At 36.4% G+C, this 17606-nt stretch overlaps 1 protein-coding gene across 2 annotated transcripts in view; it reads right to left on the minus strand.

Annotated features, from left to right (window-relative positions):
* Nucleotides 1-4233: 4233 nt before the first annotated feature.
* Nucleotides 4234-17606, minus strand: part of LOC149417679 (retinol dehydrogenase 13-like) — a 36673-nt gene continuing 23300 nt past the window's right edge. For both annotated transcript variants that reach the window (XM_089640124.1, XM_089640125.1), the window contains 5 exons: nucleotides 9766-9887; nucleotides 7754-8116; nucleotides 6404-6525; nucleotides 4876-5090; nucleotides 4234-4640 (listed from right to left, as the gene is read on the minus strand). In XM_089640124.1, coding sequence (XP_089496250.1) covers nucleotides 4502-4640; nucleotides 4876-5090; nucleotides 6404-6525; nucleotides 7754-8116; nucleotides 9766-9887 — 961 coding nt within the window. In that variant the 3' untranslated portion in view covers nucleotides 4234-4501. The remainder of the gene's footprint in view (nucleotides 4641-4875; nucleotides 5091-6403; nucleotides 6526-7753; nucleotides 8117-9765; nucleotides 9888-17606) is intronic.

Here is a 17606-nt window from a genome sequence, read left to right on the forward strand (position 1 = left end):
GTATGAATTGTACCTACTACGTATAATAAATAATAGGTTTACTGCAATATTTGTGTAAGAATTATAATAAGGCAGGCATTTCTGTTTTATTTACCTAATTTAACCTTCTAAATTCACACCAAACATCGATTGATTGTTTTATAAAAATGATCGGCAGTTGTGCAACAAATGACTTGCAAAATATGAGGGCACCACTTGCTATTTAAAATTTATCCACTCGGATTCTCAAATCTTGTAGGATACTAACATAAATGATTCAACTTATTATATCCGCATCAAAATATTTGTCAGTCATCGTTACTCCGTGCTAATTGAATGATTTGGCTGAAAGGAAAACCCGTTCAACGACAGTTATCTTATGTCACATGTACCTACTGAACAATCGTTATTTTAACATTTTATTTGTACAAATAAAAAAATGATAACGGAATATGATGGATACCATATACCATGGGATTGCGTTGACTTAGTAATATCTAAAACAAGGCTACCCAACCCCAGGCCCGCGGGCCACATTGTGGCCCGCGAACGAATTATAAGTGGCCCGCGTGAACCATTTTCAAAAAACCCGCCAATTTGAAAAAGTGTCGCGGGCCCGCGGTAAAACAAACAATGCAGCTTGCGCGCGGTCACCAGTGTTGCCAACGAAGGCGATTTATCGCTATTTAGGCTACTCAGAACGAGAATCAGCGACGAAAAAATCTAACCTGTTGAACTTACTTTTTAAACAAAAATACACCGGTTTTTGATATAATATTTTTTGCGTCCGAAATGGAATCCTGTAGCCACCCCCCCCCCCCATGGAATTCGAAAAATTGTTGTGGGGAATCACATATGATGTTTTTGGGTGTTCTCAGCGAAGTTCCGTAACAACCCCCCCCCATGGATTTCAAATATTTTGTGGGGAGCACTCATTTTGAATTATTTTTGTGGGGAATTATGTTTTATAGAAATTCTCTAACAACCCCTCCCCCCATGGAAATACGAACCGTCAGGTATTCAGTGGCCCGCCAGTGATTCAAAATCGTCAATTTCGCCCAACTGTTAAAAAGGTTGGGCAGCCTTGATCTAAAACTTTACAGAAATCCATTTGTAAATAGAATCCTAGCTTACCTACATACCATATAACTATATTTCGATAAAGATGTGAGAAAACTCCAATTTGTCTGTGTACAGAAAGGTGTATGTTTATAAACATTTTAATTTTTTAGTTTTCCTACATCGGTTATGAGTTGGGAAAGGTAAGAAAACGTTGAAAAAACCACAACTTTAAATTTGAATTCCCGACTTATCTGCCTTCTTACCGCGACCCAGGATTAGGTTATTTATTATCTTTAAAAAAATATTGTGATCTACTGATATCTACGATACTGTTGACGCTGTATTCAAAATGTTGGACTTTTTGTTTTAATTAGTATAATGCGAATTAACCTAGATTTTTTTACATTTAAGTTATGCTAGTTAGCTGGTTTATTATAAAATACAGATCCACTTTATGGTGGATTTTCTTTAGAGCATCACTGAAGTCTCACCACACAGTAACTATTAATTAATTCATTTACATTTTCTAATTTTGGTAAGAGTAATCTATCTAATCTTTGAGATTATCAAGTTTTAATCAACTCACTGAACTAGATTTTAGGTTAAATTATATACATGCTTACCTAAGTAGATACAGAGGCGGATTAACTGTTGAGAGCGCCCTAGGCAAGCACCTCATCGGCGCCCCTCTAGCGACCACATATTATAAATTTTAACAAGTACCTAAAGTAGCCGAATTTGTAGTTAGGTGGGTTTTACGTGAAAATAAAAATTTCGTGGGAGGGGGGGGGGGGTGGCTAGAGAATTTCAAGAAAATAAAATTTGTCCCGAAAAAAAAAAATCATGGGGGGGGGGAGGGGGGTGGCTAGAGAATTGTTTAAAATTGATGTTTTTACGTGAAAATTATGTTTTTAACTTGACTCTGAAATAGCCCGACCAGTCGCCTTTTAGATTTTTTCAGCGCCGATTCTCGTTCTGAGTAGCCTAAATGGCGATATATCGCCCTCGTTGGCAACACTGCCAGCTATCTTTTTTTTACATACCAAGTTTCATCACAATCGGTTCAGTAGTTTTTTTGCATGAAGAAGTAACATATACCTATACAAACACACACATATACACTTTCGCAGTTATAATATTAATAGGGATAATTAATAAAACATAAAAAATTTAAATGATCAATTATTTATGTAAAGGAATAAGTACTCACTAATAAGTACCTACCTAGAAATGCCTAGGATCCCTTTTTTGTTTAAATTACGAATTTTATTTTATGCACTTTTCAAATGTCACTTATGTGTTGTCTTGGTTACACTTAAACAGCATTTATTTATGAACAGCATTGTGTACTCGCTATGTGGCTGACTGAGTGACTAATAAAAATAATGTAATTTTTTAATATAAAAAAGGACGACAAATAAACTTCCCACGATAAACAGTCTATTTTGCGACTGCCTCACAACTTCTACGGCTGACGGAGTAGGCAGCATGGACAAATCGTGTTGTTTAGAACTAGTAGGAATTTCACATTGAATAGACTCGGTAGAAGACGCACTGTGAATTGCGTTAGAAAATTCTGAATCATCACTTTTTAATTTAGAAAAAAATGTCTCAATATGTTTCGTATGCTTTATAATATTTTGATTTTTTTCTTCTTTTTCCTTAGCCTTCCTTTTATAAGCTGCACCACTAGGTTTGTTCTTCAATTCACTCATTATTTGGGTAATGAACTAAAACGCAATGTACTAATTAAGGTATATCCCTGAATTTTGGTTTTACGCAATTGAAAATCAAAATGCATAATTTTCCGCCGCCCGAAATGCAAAAAGTTTTCTTTTATTGTAATTAAGGCGAATATAAAGTTTTTTTCTAAAAATTATTCGTAATAAGCGTGTCAGGCCCTATCCAAAATTTACCCTAATTAATTCACACAAATACCGCTGCGAGTACGTAATCAATAGAAGCGCGCGTAACCGGCGACATCCAAGCTGAAAGTGATGAGTGTGACTGTCACCCCGTCATCCGTTCGGAAGTCCGGTGCCGGCCGCTTAGCCCCTGCCCCCGCTGCGCCCTTTGCCCTGCAATCTAGCAACGCCCGCGAACGAATCCACGAGAGAGCGGTCTTCTATTAAAAAATCATGCGATGGAGGCATGGAGGAATAATCAAGAAGGCGAGTATGCTTTGGAAGCTCTGCATCTCTACAGAAGTAAATAATCTTTTATATTGTGTAAGTAGGTGCATACTTACTTACAAAATTAAGTTTATATATATATTTTTTTTAATTCTAGGGGCGCCCGCTGGCGCCCCTTTGTAACTGGCGCCCCTAGGCACGTGCCTACTTTGCCTTAGGGTTAATCCGCCACTGAGTAGATACCTATTTAGCCAAATAATAGGTACTTATATATATGCGTGACATCAAACTCAAGGTCATAAGAATCATCTCTAAATTACGCGCAACCTGTTTGTATCTTATTTTGGTCATTCTGTTTTTTGTCGAAGGTCAATTATTGCATACGATTTTTTTATACTTGGTTAATCTTCAATGGCGTGCGGTGATTTCCAATGTTTGTTGTGCCACCGCTACCAATTAGACGTTTTTAAAGAATGATAACTTTAATCCCGGCTTCGTCTTATATTTTTTGTTTGAAAATTCCATAGGAAGCAGTAGGTAGGTATTGTCAATATTTTCAGCTAAATGTAAAATTTAAAATAAATCTATATGCAGTTGATCATCGTCTCATTGATGAGCGGGCTCAAAGTTTGTTAAATATGTTTGTTTTGTTTCCAACTTCATAATAATCCCAAGTAATATAAAATATTATAAAAGAGAAAGTCTTTTCGTTTGTTTGTCCTTTCACGCCGTGACGGACGACTGATCGATGTGATTTTTTGCATAAGGATAGTTGGAGGACTGGGAAGTGATATAGGCTACTTTTCATCGCGGAAAAACATTCCCTTGAGAAAATACTTTGTTCTGTAATTTAATAATACCATCCGAGCGAAGCCGCGGGTAAAAGCTAGTCTTGATTATTAACTTGTATAAAAGTATTTTTCTGGACTATAAAAAGATAAGACATGAAAAAAACCTTTTTCCAGATTTAGCCTACAAAGTAGGTACTTATGGCGTAATTATGTCATATTTATAAATTAAATATTTTTATGAAAATATTAAAATTCATTAATTTGTTTGTTTGTTTGTTTTATTGTAAAAAATACAAACGAGGTAACACATACGTTAATATTTGTACATTATAAAACAACATATTATTGGACGGAATGTAGGTACACACATTTGAGATAAGTACCTACTCAAGTTCAACAATGTATTTATTGCGCCACCTTTAAACATATGTGATAACAAAAACGTAACTTATCATTAGTAATAACAATAAATGAATGAATAATAATGATCAGATAGACGATTTGTTAGATTTGTTTTTCTCTCGGGAGGTGGTTATTTTATGATTCGATTTTTTTATCCTCCGCTGTAAAAGGATCCCAGTCGTTGAGGCCTACCAGCTTGCAGGACTCTTCCCATAGTTTCTCTGCATACTCCGGGTTGCGGGCGTTTTTACTTGGCTTCTTCACCGCGCAGTCACTGAAACAATGGAGGGCCTAGGTTAGGATTTGCATGATAATATTTTGGTCACGTTATGAGAATCGTCAACTTCAAGATTACGCAACAGAACTGATAATCCAGGGGGATCTCATGGATTCGAAACTTATGTGACTAGTACGAGTTATTACGGGCTATAGTCTTCGGAGTGAAGATGTCTTGATGATAGCCAACCTCCATGTTCTCAGGACCATGTCAGTAGTAATCGTCAGTATACCTGTAGTACAGGCCGGTTTCCTCGCCAGCTTTCTCGTCCACGGCGCAGTGCAGAGAGGTCTGCGCCCCCAGAGCCGGGCTCTTGATGAACAGCTTCGGCAGCTTGAAGAACCAGCGGGCGCCGGGGAAGAAGGCAGAGTCCAGGTGGCGGCCCAGCTCCGTGGCCACCACGCCCGGGTGCAGCGCGTACACGCTCACGCCCGTGATGTTATTGGCCTGGGAAGGGTTAACAACACTCATTTTTAAATTATATAAAAATAGACATGTCTGCACTTCATTTCACTTTCAGTGAGACATCTCGCTGAAATACTTCCTAAATGACCTTGATTTATAAAAAAAACAACCTAAGAACACATTGTTTTATTTAATTCGAGTAGAAATTTTGAAACGTTTTCCCATCATTCTATAAATAACTTGTCATGTTATTTAAAAACCAAACTGAAAACAGGTTAATAAGCTGGAATGTGAAAATTCTAAAACATTTTTACAATCAAATATATTTTATTCTAGGTTTAAAAATTCCGTAAAATTCTCGATGAAATTTTATTCTACTAAGATCTGTAGAAGATCTATAGGTTGCCAGGCGATCCAATTTAATTTCGCTCAGCTGGTGCTAATTTTTCCTGGTCATTTCGCGCAGTTGTTGCTTGGATGACTATTGGTTTTCGTTGTGTAATGATAGCGCTCGCTGTCGCACCTCTGTTGACTCGGACGGCGAGGCTAGGCGAGGCGAGCGCGTTTAGCGTCAACACTCGCGCTTTGCCCCCCTCTTGTAGTCTCGTCGAGAATGTATGTCATTATCAATACAAACGTGGGACGTAGCAGATGCTGTTAGTTTATTTTGTAATGTCATGTTTCGAGAAAATAACTAGTTAGACAAGGTCGTGAGAAAACATTTCATTATTATTAGGTATAAACATCTGCCTATTGTTTGCATAGGAAAATTTTGTAAGACGTACATAGTATTAATTGTTGTAAACGTATTGTGATGCTGCCAAATAATAACTTTTCAAAACTTAAAAACTAACCGATGGTTAAGGTTTTCACGGGTCTAAGATGTGGAATAATTTTCTCGGTGTACCCGATATACATATATATGTATATACGTCATATAACTTTAATTAAGTTCTACCAATTCCGATAATAATACGAAAATGCTTGAGCGCGAGGTCCACCTTACTGCCCACAGAAGTACTAGTTATTTAGGACCCATAATGATATTATCTAGAAGACAAATCATATATTATACAATCTGCATTTTAATGTTTGAAGACAAATTGAACGTTTGAATTGAAGACAATCTTGATCAGATTCTAGTATGTTATTGTTTATTATATTATAAAGCACTTGAAGTGAAATAGCACAAAATTGCGCTGTAATTAGCAGGTGTGTTAAATGTTTATATGATTCACTTAGCTTATGTGTCAGAAAATATCAAATTAAAATATAGTTACGTAACTATACAACATCATATGAGTGTATGTCATTGATCTATGGTGTATGTATATAAAAAATTGTAAGTAACGAACCTTTAACCTAGTCGCCAGTTCCTTTGTGAATAAGATATTTGCCAGTTTGCTCTGGCTGTAGGCGGTCACAGAATTGTAGCTCCTTCTTTCAAAGTGCAAATCATCGAAGTTTATCGAACCATCTGAAAGTTTTAATGCCATCAATTAAAAATATAAACACGCATGAAAACGAATGACTAATTTATCAAGAAATCGTGATAAACACTATTGTCCAAAAACGTCAATTTTGCTAATGTAAAGAGCTCAAACGCCGGAGTATGTACTACGCACGCCAATGCAGTTTGAAAAGTATTGAATTCGAATGACTCCAATCCAGGCCGCTCGCCAGGTAAATTCATTGGTCGACATTCTTATTCTTGAGTCTGGTCGACGGTACATACTTACATACGCCAAAAGTCATTCCACCCAAACAAAGGGTGGGTTGAATCACTCGTTGTTCGAGTGGAATGACTCCGTCGAGAATGGAGATCGGCGTAATTATAGAGTATAAGCGCCAACCCGTGAAAAACCATGGGATGTTAAAATTATTTTAAGATTTGTGAAGCTGAAAATATTTATAAAACATTTGTCTGGGAATCACATTGCCTTTCTAAAACAAAATATTGTAAATTTTCTTTAAAATATAATTATGTATTTTTGTTTGAGGCCTCTAAAATTTACCCCTTCGAATGAACACCGTTTAGTTCACTTGAAAAATCATCTATACAATTTGGGAGGAGGGTATGAGTACCGCCGCCCCGAGGTGCATTAATTTTATAACCAACACCTCTGCCATAGGTCACCCCAAGTGGTTCGCTACGTTTGGTGAATTAGCAGCGGTGCCCGGGTTCACGGGGCGAGGATTGTCTAGGTTTTGGCGGCGGATGCGTCTGGATTTGAAGAGACTGAATGAGGGAGATCTTTTTACCTCTCCAGAAGGACTCATCGCCTTGTACAGCAGTGGGAGAGATGAATTCAAACGTACGTCACTCCTAAACACACTGACCCCCAGATTCTTACCCGCGCCTCATACACTTTTCCTTCCTCTCTCCTTATTTTATCTTCCATTCCTTAAAAAAACCCTCCACACAGCATCCCCAAAGATGAAATTATTTTCCTCAGAGCCTCCTGTGTGGAGTTAATGAAAAAAAAATCATTTCAAACTTAGAATTATAAATACAAATAAAATAATTTTCTGGCTGTAGATGGGTAGGTAAGTACCTACCTACTTTATCTCTTGTCTGAATTCACACAATCATAAGTTCCAATTTTGAAAATTTCAAAGCTAATTTGTGTTCATTACGCAGGAATATTTCACATTACAGACAACCGAAATTGGCATGTTAAATTAAAATAATGGTGAAAAGTTACATTCGTGAGCCCGAGAAGATACGTTGACTATTCGCGCTGGCTTCGAGCTGATGATTCTCGGGAGAAGCAGGGTTGTGAAGAGGAAGTGCGCGAGGTGGTTGGTTCCGATCTGGGTCTCGAACCCGTCTTCCGTCTTGCCCCGCGGACACATCATGACCCCCGCGTTGTTGATGAGCAGCTGAATCCTTGGCTCGGTCTCCAGGACGTGCTTGGCGCACTGCCTGACGGACGCCAGGGAGTTGAGGTCCAACTTGGTGACCACTATGGACCCCAGTCCTTCCTCTCCTTGGCACTTTTCTTGGATGTCTTTCATCGCTGCATCAGCTTTGGCAGTGTCCCTACAGGCCATCACGATATGCGCTCCTGTGGATACAAATGATAAAATCATTCAATATTTTTATATCAGTCGCATCAGGGAATTGAACTCTGCCTTGCCGGGGTAGTGCTCTAACCACTGAGCTAATTCGACCATAAAACTTACGTCATTTTGAACTGTATCATACTTCAGCTACCAATATTATGTTCGTTTTCTTAAATCACATTTTTGGCTGATATCTTTGTCTACGATTGCACGATTTAAGGTGAAGATAACATTAGTAGCTCTCAGTTAAAAACTACGTAAGTTAATAAGGTCTAATTAGCTCAGTGGTCAAAGCACTACCAAGCAACGCAGAGGTCGTGGATACGTTTCATCTTTCTTTTATTGTGGTTAATATTGTCTTAATTGATTTACAAAATTTCAAAATACGTTAAATGTACGGTTCGTAGATATGTTTTACGTGACAGTACATGACTTAACCCTTTCCTTGTGGTGCTAGAAAATTCATCAAAACATAAAAAGTTGAACTGAAATTACGGATAACGAAAAAAAATACACATTTTGTTTTAGACAAATCTATTATAAAGATTATTGTCACCTCATTTTTTTGTGGTTTCACATGAAAATAATTTTAAAAAAAAACCACAAAGTTTTTTCTCGAATTGCGGTCGGAACCTTTGGATTCATAGAGTGTAGATTTTAATTCTTCTATAGTTAACTTCTAGATTTGAATGTATAGTGTAGTGTTTTCTAACACCGTTTAGATTATATTTATCACTATGTTAGTAAGGGAGACACAACGATCATATGAGCTGTTCCCAAAAGCGAACAAATCGACTCTACGGGTAACAGCTGTGTGTTCGTAAAACCGAACAAATTAGCTTGAGGGGTTAAAAGATTTTATTAAATCTTTTTTTCTACTTATTGCTCTCGCCACCGGGATTCTTTCTACCCATCAATGATACGTCTTTGTCCTTGAGACAATTACCACCCCCTGAACCCCATCGACGACTTTAGGGGGGCGACATCTTCCACTTCGAGAAACAGCGGTCAAATACAACACAGAGTTTTTTTAACCTGTAGAATATAAAATATTATATGTGCAATTCTGTGCAATTGCAAGGCTACTTGGGTTTAACTGAAGACTTTGCACGACAGCACTGACCGTGAACACATTTAATTACTATTTAAAATACGTAATCCGCTGGAATTAAACCGGTTCCGCTCTACCACGTAATGGTATTACTATTGCGTGGTAGAGCGGAAGTTGAATTGAATTATCACTAGGCATACTTTGCTTGATAATAATCCTTGTTTAACAGGTTGTGAGTGGAAGAGTGCACGTGCAAATTCAAGTGAGCAATCATGAGCAGCCGGGCGTCATTTGATCATTATTTCAAGGTTAATTATTGCTGTTTTGAATATACATATAGATATCATTGACGCCTGGTACAAGCCAGGGCGAATCTATTTCTTCACCCGCGTCAAAGAATATAGGTACCTATACGCCAAATAAAAATACTTGTAATAAATAAATGTTGTGAGGGTGCCGACAATACAAACCAAACATCAAGTCAAGAAACCCCAATGTTCATAGTAGCGATGAGTCATCATGAAGAAGACTATTATTTTTACAGGTCCGCAACAGATCGTTGAAAGGCCTTTTAGCTAGGTTGTTAGTTAGGTAGCTCACCTCTCCTGTAGATATCCAACACGGTCTCCTTGCCGATGCCCGTGTTGCACCCCGTGATGACGGCCGTCTGTCCTTCCAGACGGGCCTTGCTGTGGCACTTCCCGCTAAACATTCCTCTTATTCTGAAAACACAGAAACAAACACTATTAGAAACTGCAAACAACATAAAGGCAAGTAATTGCAGTAAATAGACAGTAAAATAATGAAGGATTAGACGTAAGAAGATAATTGTGAAATAGTTTACAGTTGGCGGTCAACCCTAAACCAAAAATGAGTGAATCATTGAACCGGCGCACAGTGGGCTGAAAATCGCCTTTCATAGACATAGAGACTTGAATTTTCAAGGGTAATTTTTTGGCTAAAAATAGATTCTGCTGATATGCGTGTACAAATGAAGGAGTTATCATTTTTTTAAGAATTTGTATGGCACTGACATTAAAAATGAGGCTATCTCTGGAATCACAAGGTTGGCCATTCTATCCTTACACACAGATATACTACTATTTATTTGTAATTTTTTGAGATACTTCGTATTGTGGCGCAATTGCGATTTTTTTTTTAAATCTTCAAAGTTGAAGAAAACACTTTTTAATGTTGATGATTCATTTTAATGTTTGTCAAATGAAATGTCAAAAAAATACAAATAAATAGTAGTATATCTGTGTGTAAGGATAGAATGGCCAACCTTATGATTCCAGAGATAGCCTCATTTTTAATGTCAGTGCCATACAATTTTTTCTTAAAAAAATGATAACTCCTTCATTTGTACACGCAATTGCTTCATATGAAATTTTATAGCATAGTAATGATCAGCAGAATCCATTTTTAGCCAAAAAAATACCCTTGAAAATTCAAGTCTCTATGTCTATGAAAGGCGATTTTCAGCCCACTGTGCGGCGGAGGCTCGATTTGAAAAATTAAGTAATTAAAAATCATTGAGTGATCATCCTACGATAGTCATAAACATTTTTCAGGATGACAAATTTGGGTTGCGTTAGAAATGGTAAGTAATCGAATAGCATAGATTTGTGAAATAGTTTTTATTGTCATACAATCTCTAAATAGTATAAAATAAAGTCGCTATCAGCGTGTGTCTATTTGTGCGCTTAGTTCTTCTAAACTACGCAACGGATTTTGATAGGGTTATCTCAACCATTTAGTGAATTTCTTCCGGAAGGTTTACATATATGATACATGTATATTATATTTTATATTTATAAAAAGTAGAGAAAAGTCGATGTTTTATAATCAAGTCGTAAAAATATATTTTCTGACACTACATTGCTAACGCTGGCTAAACCTTATGTGATACATCAAAATAATGTAGTACGGAATAAGGAAGTTGAGTGAAAAATATTTTGACTTATAAAAAATATGTTCATGTAGATAAAAAAATATCGATTCTAAATATATAAATATATTTCTATATTATTATTCTTAGAATTAGTTAAACGTTCTTGAAAAAGCATTCAATAGCAATAGACTGTATACGCTCCACGATTGGTCGAAAGAATTCTGACGTCACATGTGTCGTGACTTGTACGTACAACGGATCACCTATGGTGCATCTCTTTCTATTACATGAGAGATGGTCGGTTTAGATGAGAGAGGTGTATAGGCCAAACGTTTATTTGGGTTTGTCAAATATATGTACGTATTTATTGTTATTATTATATGAAATGGATTTCTAAAGATACATATTCGTATAGTGCTTTATAATAATATTTTGTTTATTGCATAACTTAGAAGTTTTTATTATTATACATGTCACATAACATGTGATACACTCCAGGCCGCCGGCCGCCCAGAAAAGTCTCACAGTGAACTGGGCTGTAAACCGTTATTTTACTTTTGGTCTTTATTTTTCTGCGCGGTGGTCCTGAATTCGCGCGGGGCACGTCAACAAATAGCGACGGCAATACCGTACAAGTACCGTACCGGGCGGGAAAAGCAAATATTCTAACTTAAAATATTAATTTAACTATGAAATCTTAATCAATTTTCTTTTTTTTAATAACATCAATTCTAATAGACGGTTAACATTGGTAAAAAAATTACTGGAATTCCTTATCGAAGAATTAAAAAATTTTCCATACAAAATGCTTAAGCGACGTGGTTTTCACAGTTCGAATGACGTCACACCCACACCCCGCCTCTTACCGCTCGGATTCCGCTCGTTTTGGCGGGCTTAGTAAAATTTAAACTTTGAGAATTAATTTAATTATGAAAATAAAATAAAAAAATTAAAAAAATACCAGTATTTAAGTTTGAATGCGAACATTGATAAAAAAAAAATTGACTCAACTTCCTTATTGTATATCTTAAAAAGGCCTACATAAAATTGTCTATCTCTTAAGGATAACCCCCAGCAACCCCGGGTACACGTCAGCTAGTTAATACAATAAGCACCTTCATCTTCATTGATATTTTAATGAACTTGCGTGTGAAACATCAGCTTGCGGTAAGTACTTGATAGATAATTACATTGTTTTTTCTGCTTCGCCGAGTTTTAACCTGCGACCTCTAGTAGGTCCAAGGATTTAACACTCTGCGGGAGGTCGTCTGTGCATGACTGAATACAATGCGACATTATAAAAAAGGAATTAGGATCTACCTAAGTATTTCAGATCATAATAATTTGGAGCATTCGATTCTAGCGATATTTTCAGGAGAGTGACGGATTTTACAAATGTATACAGAGTACACTAAACAATAGTATATGTAAGCTAGATACAAGCGCAGAGCCGTGAAAAATCATCACGGGATATTACAATCGTAGAATTTGTGAAGCTGAAAGTATTTATAAAAAAATATTACATTACGATCATGCCTTTCAAAAGACGATCAGAAATTTTCCTTTAGAATGTTGGTAAACTTGAAAAAATTATAATATATGTCAAAAATTTTAACAAAAGAAATACACATTTCAAATACTAAATTATTTATCAAAAGCATAATTTTGGTACATTCTTTATAGCTTCTCTGAATAGTTCACATAGTCAGTCCCAATTTTTAAAATCAAAGCAAATCTTAACTTCTGAGGTTACTGAACCTGAGTTACACAAAGACAATACCGAAATTATTATTATTTTTAATTATACTAGGATGTATTTCACACATCTCTTAATAAGCTGTCAATAAGTGTTATCTACACGTGGAATGTTTATTAAAATGCATTATTTTCCATAACCGGAAACTGAAATACGCATTTCTCATAATTATCTAACTGATACAAAGTGTTTTGTAAAATAAAATGTTTTTCCCTATTTTCTGTATATTTACCGAAATTTCTTCCAACCCTGGAACTGAACTTACTGGAAATATATTTTTTTAAATATATCATTCCAAAGCAAAGGCGACGCTAGCATAAAACATAGCAAACGTTTCATATTTCGTTTATTTATTTTTGTTTTGCGAAAACTTGATTGTCTTTTATTTTATCAGAGATCATAACGATTTTACATAATATTAAATAACAACGACAAGGACTTTTGAAGGTCAATGTCACACCGGTCATAACATGATGCAGTAGGTAGGTACTTACATCAATGATAAATTACATAATCATCTCGTTATTCAAACATTTTTAGTGGGTATTTTTAGATTTTACTGCCAAACCTAATGTGAATGCATTCACAAGTAAAGAACACATTTACAGAACACATTGTATTAATCAATGTACAGAAACTAAGGTATAAAGTATGTATTTTAAATGTATATATTGTAATCTAGTTGGCCTCACTATTTTGACATAATGTCACTGGCTTCAGGGGCACGTATATATTTTGTTCCTTCGAGATCAACAAAGCACAAACTTACTATAATACACTTATCAAACTCAATTGTACAACTTTCAATACATCATTATAAGTTACATTACACACTTCTTCATGTGCACCTTTCAGCGTTTATAATAACAAGAGTACAAAATAAGTACTTAAGGTAGGTACCATGAAAGTAGTTGCGGAGCAATCAATGTGTAGTAACTTTTTTGATATTAATCAAAATAAACATGAACAGTTTGTTGTAAGCGTGTTTGTATTTGGCAAACTTTTATTATGCCAGGTTGGGTGTTTTACAGAACATGGTTAAATTTACATGGCGATAAAAGAGCTTATCTTATTTTGTACTCTTGTTATTATACATCTATAATAGAACTTCTTTGTTATTGAACAACTTTGTCACTGTACGACACAAATTGTACTCTTTGACTAATGTCATTACATCAATGATTGTACTTGATTATATCGTTAATCATTAGTTTATTATGTTAAGTACCAGGTATATACATGTTATTGTACTCATGAACAACTTAATTATAACAACGTATACATGTAAAAAGCCTTTAAGGCGTGAATAAATAAATAAACAAGTAAGTTATGAATAAGTGGGTTGGAATGGTAAATACGGAATACCACCAACAAACTGACAAAAAGTTCGCCAGTTTGTTAGTTTTCTCGCCTGTTGTGATTTCTGATTTGACGAGATTTTGAATGCACATATAAAAAGTGTTGGTAAACTTGTCTTATTCCGCTGCATACAAAGGCTCTTTATTTCAACTAAAATATCTAATGGAGACAACTATTTAAGTCGGGGGTTTAAGTATACACGCACAAAATATGTTTTTAATGTGGTAGTTTTAGTTATTTTAATAATTAAGCGTATTTCCTAACCTTCAAAGTTAACTTCGATTAAGAAACAACGGTTTTTTGTGTTACCGCACACGAGTACCAATTACTCCCACACGTCTGGAGCTAGTGAGACTATGGCAACCCCAATCGGAGTATGTTGTGAGGCTGAAGTAGTGAGAAGGGGAAGGAGATGGGTAGAAGAAGGTGGGTGAATAACCTGGCTATTCAAATCTGGTCACCAAACACGGCTAAAGCGATTTCAAGCAACGTTTCAATTCTGAATGGTGGGGATATACTATAATGAGCCAATTGAGACCACGCAGGCCGTCAAATGCATCTTTTACCATCTCCCAAAACATAAACAGTTATTTCTTGTAGTAATTAAGTTGAAACCATGTGCTATTTATATTTACTCGCAACGTTCGTTATATTCTACGTGTTCATAGATGGCGTTAATTAATTTATTTTATTATAATAAGTAACTTTACAATATTAAGATCAATTATTTGTTCGGGCCCGTACGTACGCAATATGAATATGAATAAAAAGTTTTTATCTGTAAAAAAACTCGATTCTTTCAAGAAAGGCATACAAATACAATATTGCATTTTTATGCCTTTTTCGAAAGCATTAAGTTTTTAAACGACCAAACCACATATTGGTACAGCATTTTCATCAACATTACTAGAAAATTGTGATGCCACTGTTACAAGCACTTTGCACTCATAAAATAAACTGTTAGCACTAAATTTCAATATTTTAAAAGAAGCAGAATAATACTTGACATCTGTCATTGACAACCATAGGGAGGAGGGAGAGGGAGTAGGGAGAGGGAGTATGGAGAGGGAGTAGGGAGAGGGAGTAGGGAGAGGGAGTAGGGGGAGGGAGTTGGGAGAGGGAGTAGGTAGAGGGAGTAGGGAGTAGGGAGATGGAGTATGGAGAGGGAGTAGGGAGAGGGAGTAGGGAGAGGGAGTAGGGGGAGGGAGTAGGGAGAGGGAGTAGGGAGAGGGAGTAGGTAGAGGGAGTAGGGAGAGGGAGTAGGGAGAGGGAGTAGGAGGAGAGAGTAGGAAGTGGGAGTACACTGAAAGAAATGTTTAGGTACGATTTACCAAATTTTCAGTAATTATCTACTAAACAGTTTAGTTGCTGTGGTGACTGCCGAACTTTTAGCTACTGTTTGCTAAACAGCAGTTTATTTATGACAGCTTAACGATTCAGATATTCTAGCTAAACTAATCGGTTGAGACAGCTTTCTGTGTTTAGTTGTGTTACCTAAACTGTCTTTATGACAGCTTAACGATTCAGATATTCTAGCTAAACTAATCGGTTGAGACAGCTTTTTGTTTAGTTGTGTTACCTAAACTGTATTTATGACAGCTAAACGATTCAGATATTCTAGCTAAACTAATCGGTTGAGACAGCTTTGTGTTTAGTTGTGTTACCTAAACTGTATTTATGACAGCTTAACGATTCAGGTATTCTAGCTAAACTAATCGGCTGAGACAGCTTTGTGTTTAGTTGTGTTACCTAAACTAAAAATTATATACCTAAACCATTTTGTAGTGTTCGGTTAGAAAAACTTAACTGTTTAGATGTAGTAACCTTATTATTTAGTTAATATTACAAAATGGTTAGGTTGATTAACTAAACTTCGGTTGGAATAGCCCTACCGATATAGGTGTTTTAGCTCTCTACTGCTAGCTAGCTTTAGGTACTGTAGCTTAGCTTTTTGGTTAGATTATCTAAATTAAATAGGAAGTGCAGCTTTGCAGTTTAGCTGAAAACAATACAGGGTGTAAATGTAACCACCATCAACTCGAAGGATTATACCCATAATTCAGAATCATGGGTTAAATACTTTGAGTTGCAGGTAGTTTATTACAACCCTTTTGAGAGATGAAACCTAAATAAATAAATATTATGTTTTGTAAGACTAGAAAGTACTTATTAAAAACCTCATTCATATAAAAGTTATTTTGTTAAGAATCGTCTCTCAAAATATTGTTTCCAGCTACCAGCAAAGCCTCAAAAAAGAAAACACGTTTGATCATACACACATTTATATTATCATTTTTTATTATAATTTTTTTTTAAATATAGTAAAAGATGTTTGTGTCCTGATTTGGCAAATTCTTTTCGGCGCTGCCTGTATGTGTCTAGTAATTTACCTTTTGCAGCAATTTTTTGGGTAGGCCCAAAACACACATATGGGGTGAAATATACAGCTGCGCTTTCTTTACTTTACTTTCTTTCTTTCACCCAAGTGTAAATCTCCGAATCAGACGAATAGGAAGCGCGCCAGAGCTGATGAGTCGATAAATAGTGACAACCTTGCTACGGAAGAGTTGGAGGATATAAATTCCGACAACAATGAACTTATTTCGTCACACCTTGATAATATTTTAAAAATTATCTCAGAGGGTAAAAATAAAGTCAATAAAGTCGACAGGACCGTCATCAGCGCCTCCATTGATGAAATCAAAAAGAATCTCGACAAAATCATGCTAGAGCACACTCGAGCAGTCTCCAGAGCAAAAGCGTTTGAAAATGTTATTGATAAAAATAACAAAACTATCTTGGAGAAACTTGACAAACTACTGACTGAGACAGTGACTGCCACCTCACATACCCCTTCCTTCATCCCTCTACCCCCCCCAAAGAGATCTTATGCTGGTGCAGCTTCCAGTGTGCCCCCCTCCAAAACTATCACAGTCGACGGAATGGAAAGACCGGTCCCTCCAAGGCAGCCAACAGTACTGTTCTACCACACAACACCAGAGGGTAAAACATCCGAGGAACTTCAAAAGAATTTGACTACCATCCTTGACCCACGCAAGGATGGTTTCCAAGTAGTACGCACCCGTAAGATCAAAGGAGCCGGGGTAGCGGTTCAAACCACTTCTCCAGAAGGGATAATAAACATTAAAAAGGTCGAGGAGAAACTTGCAGAGAAGGGTATAAAAATTGTTGCTCCTCAGGGCCGCCTTCCCAAAATAGTAATCTACGATGTCCCGAGAGGTGAACCGTCTGCTGACCCGGCTCTTTTTAAAGAAATCTTTATTAATAACATAGACGGCAAAGCCACCGTTTCACAGGATGACCACGTGCGCACAATGCGCAGAGTTTCATTATTTGGAAAAAAGGATACAGGCACCATGAATATGGTGGTAACTTGCCATCCCGAGGTACGGAAGGCCCTTATTGACAGTG

The sequence above is a fragment of the Hesperophylax consimilis genome, chromosome 15, assembly GCF_061612785.1.
Source record: "Hesperophylax consimilis isolate HC1 chromosome 15, BYU_Hcon_1.0, whole genome shotgun sequence".
NCBI lineage: Eukaryota > Metazoa > Arthropoda > Insecta > Trichoptera > Limnephilidae > Hesperophylax > Hesperophylax consimilis.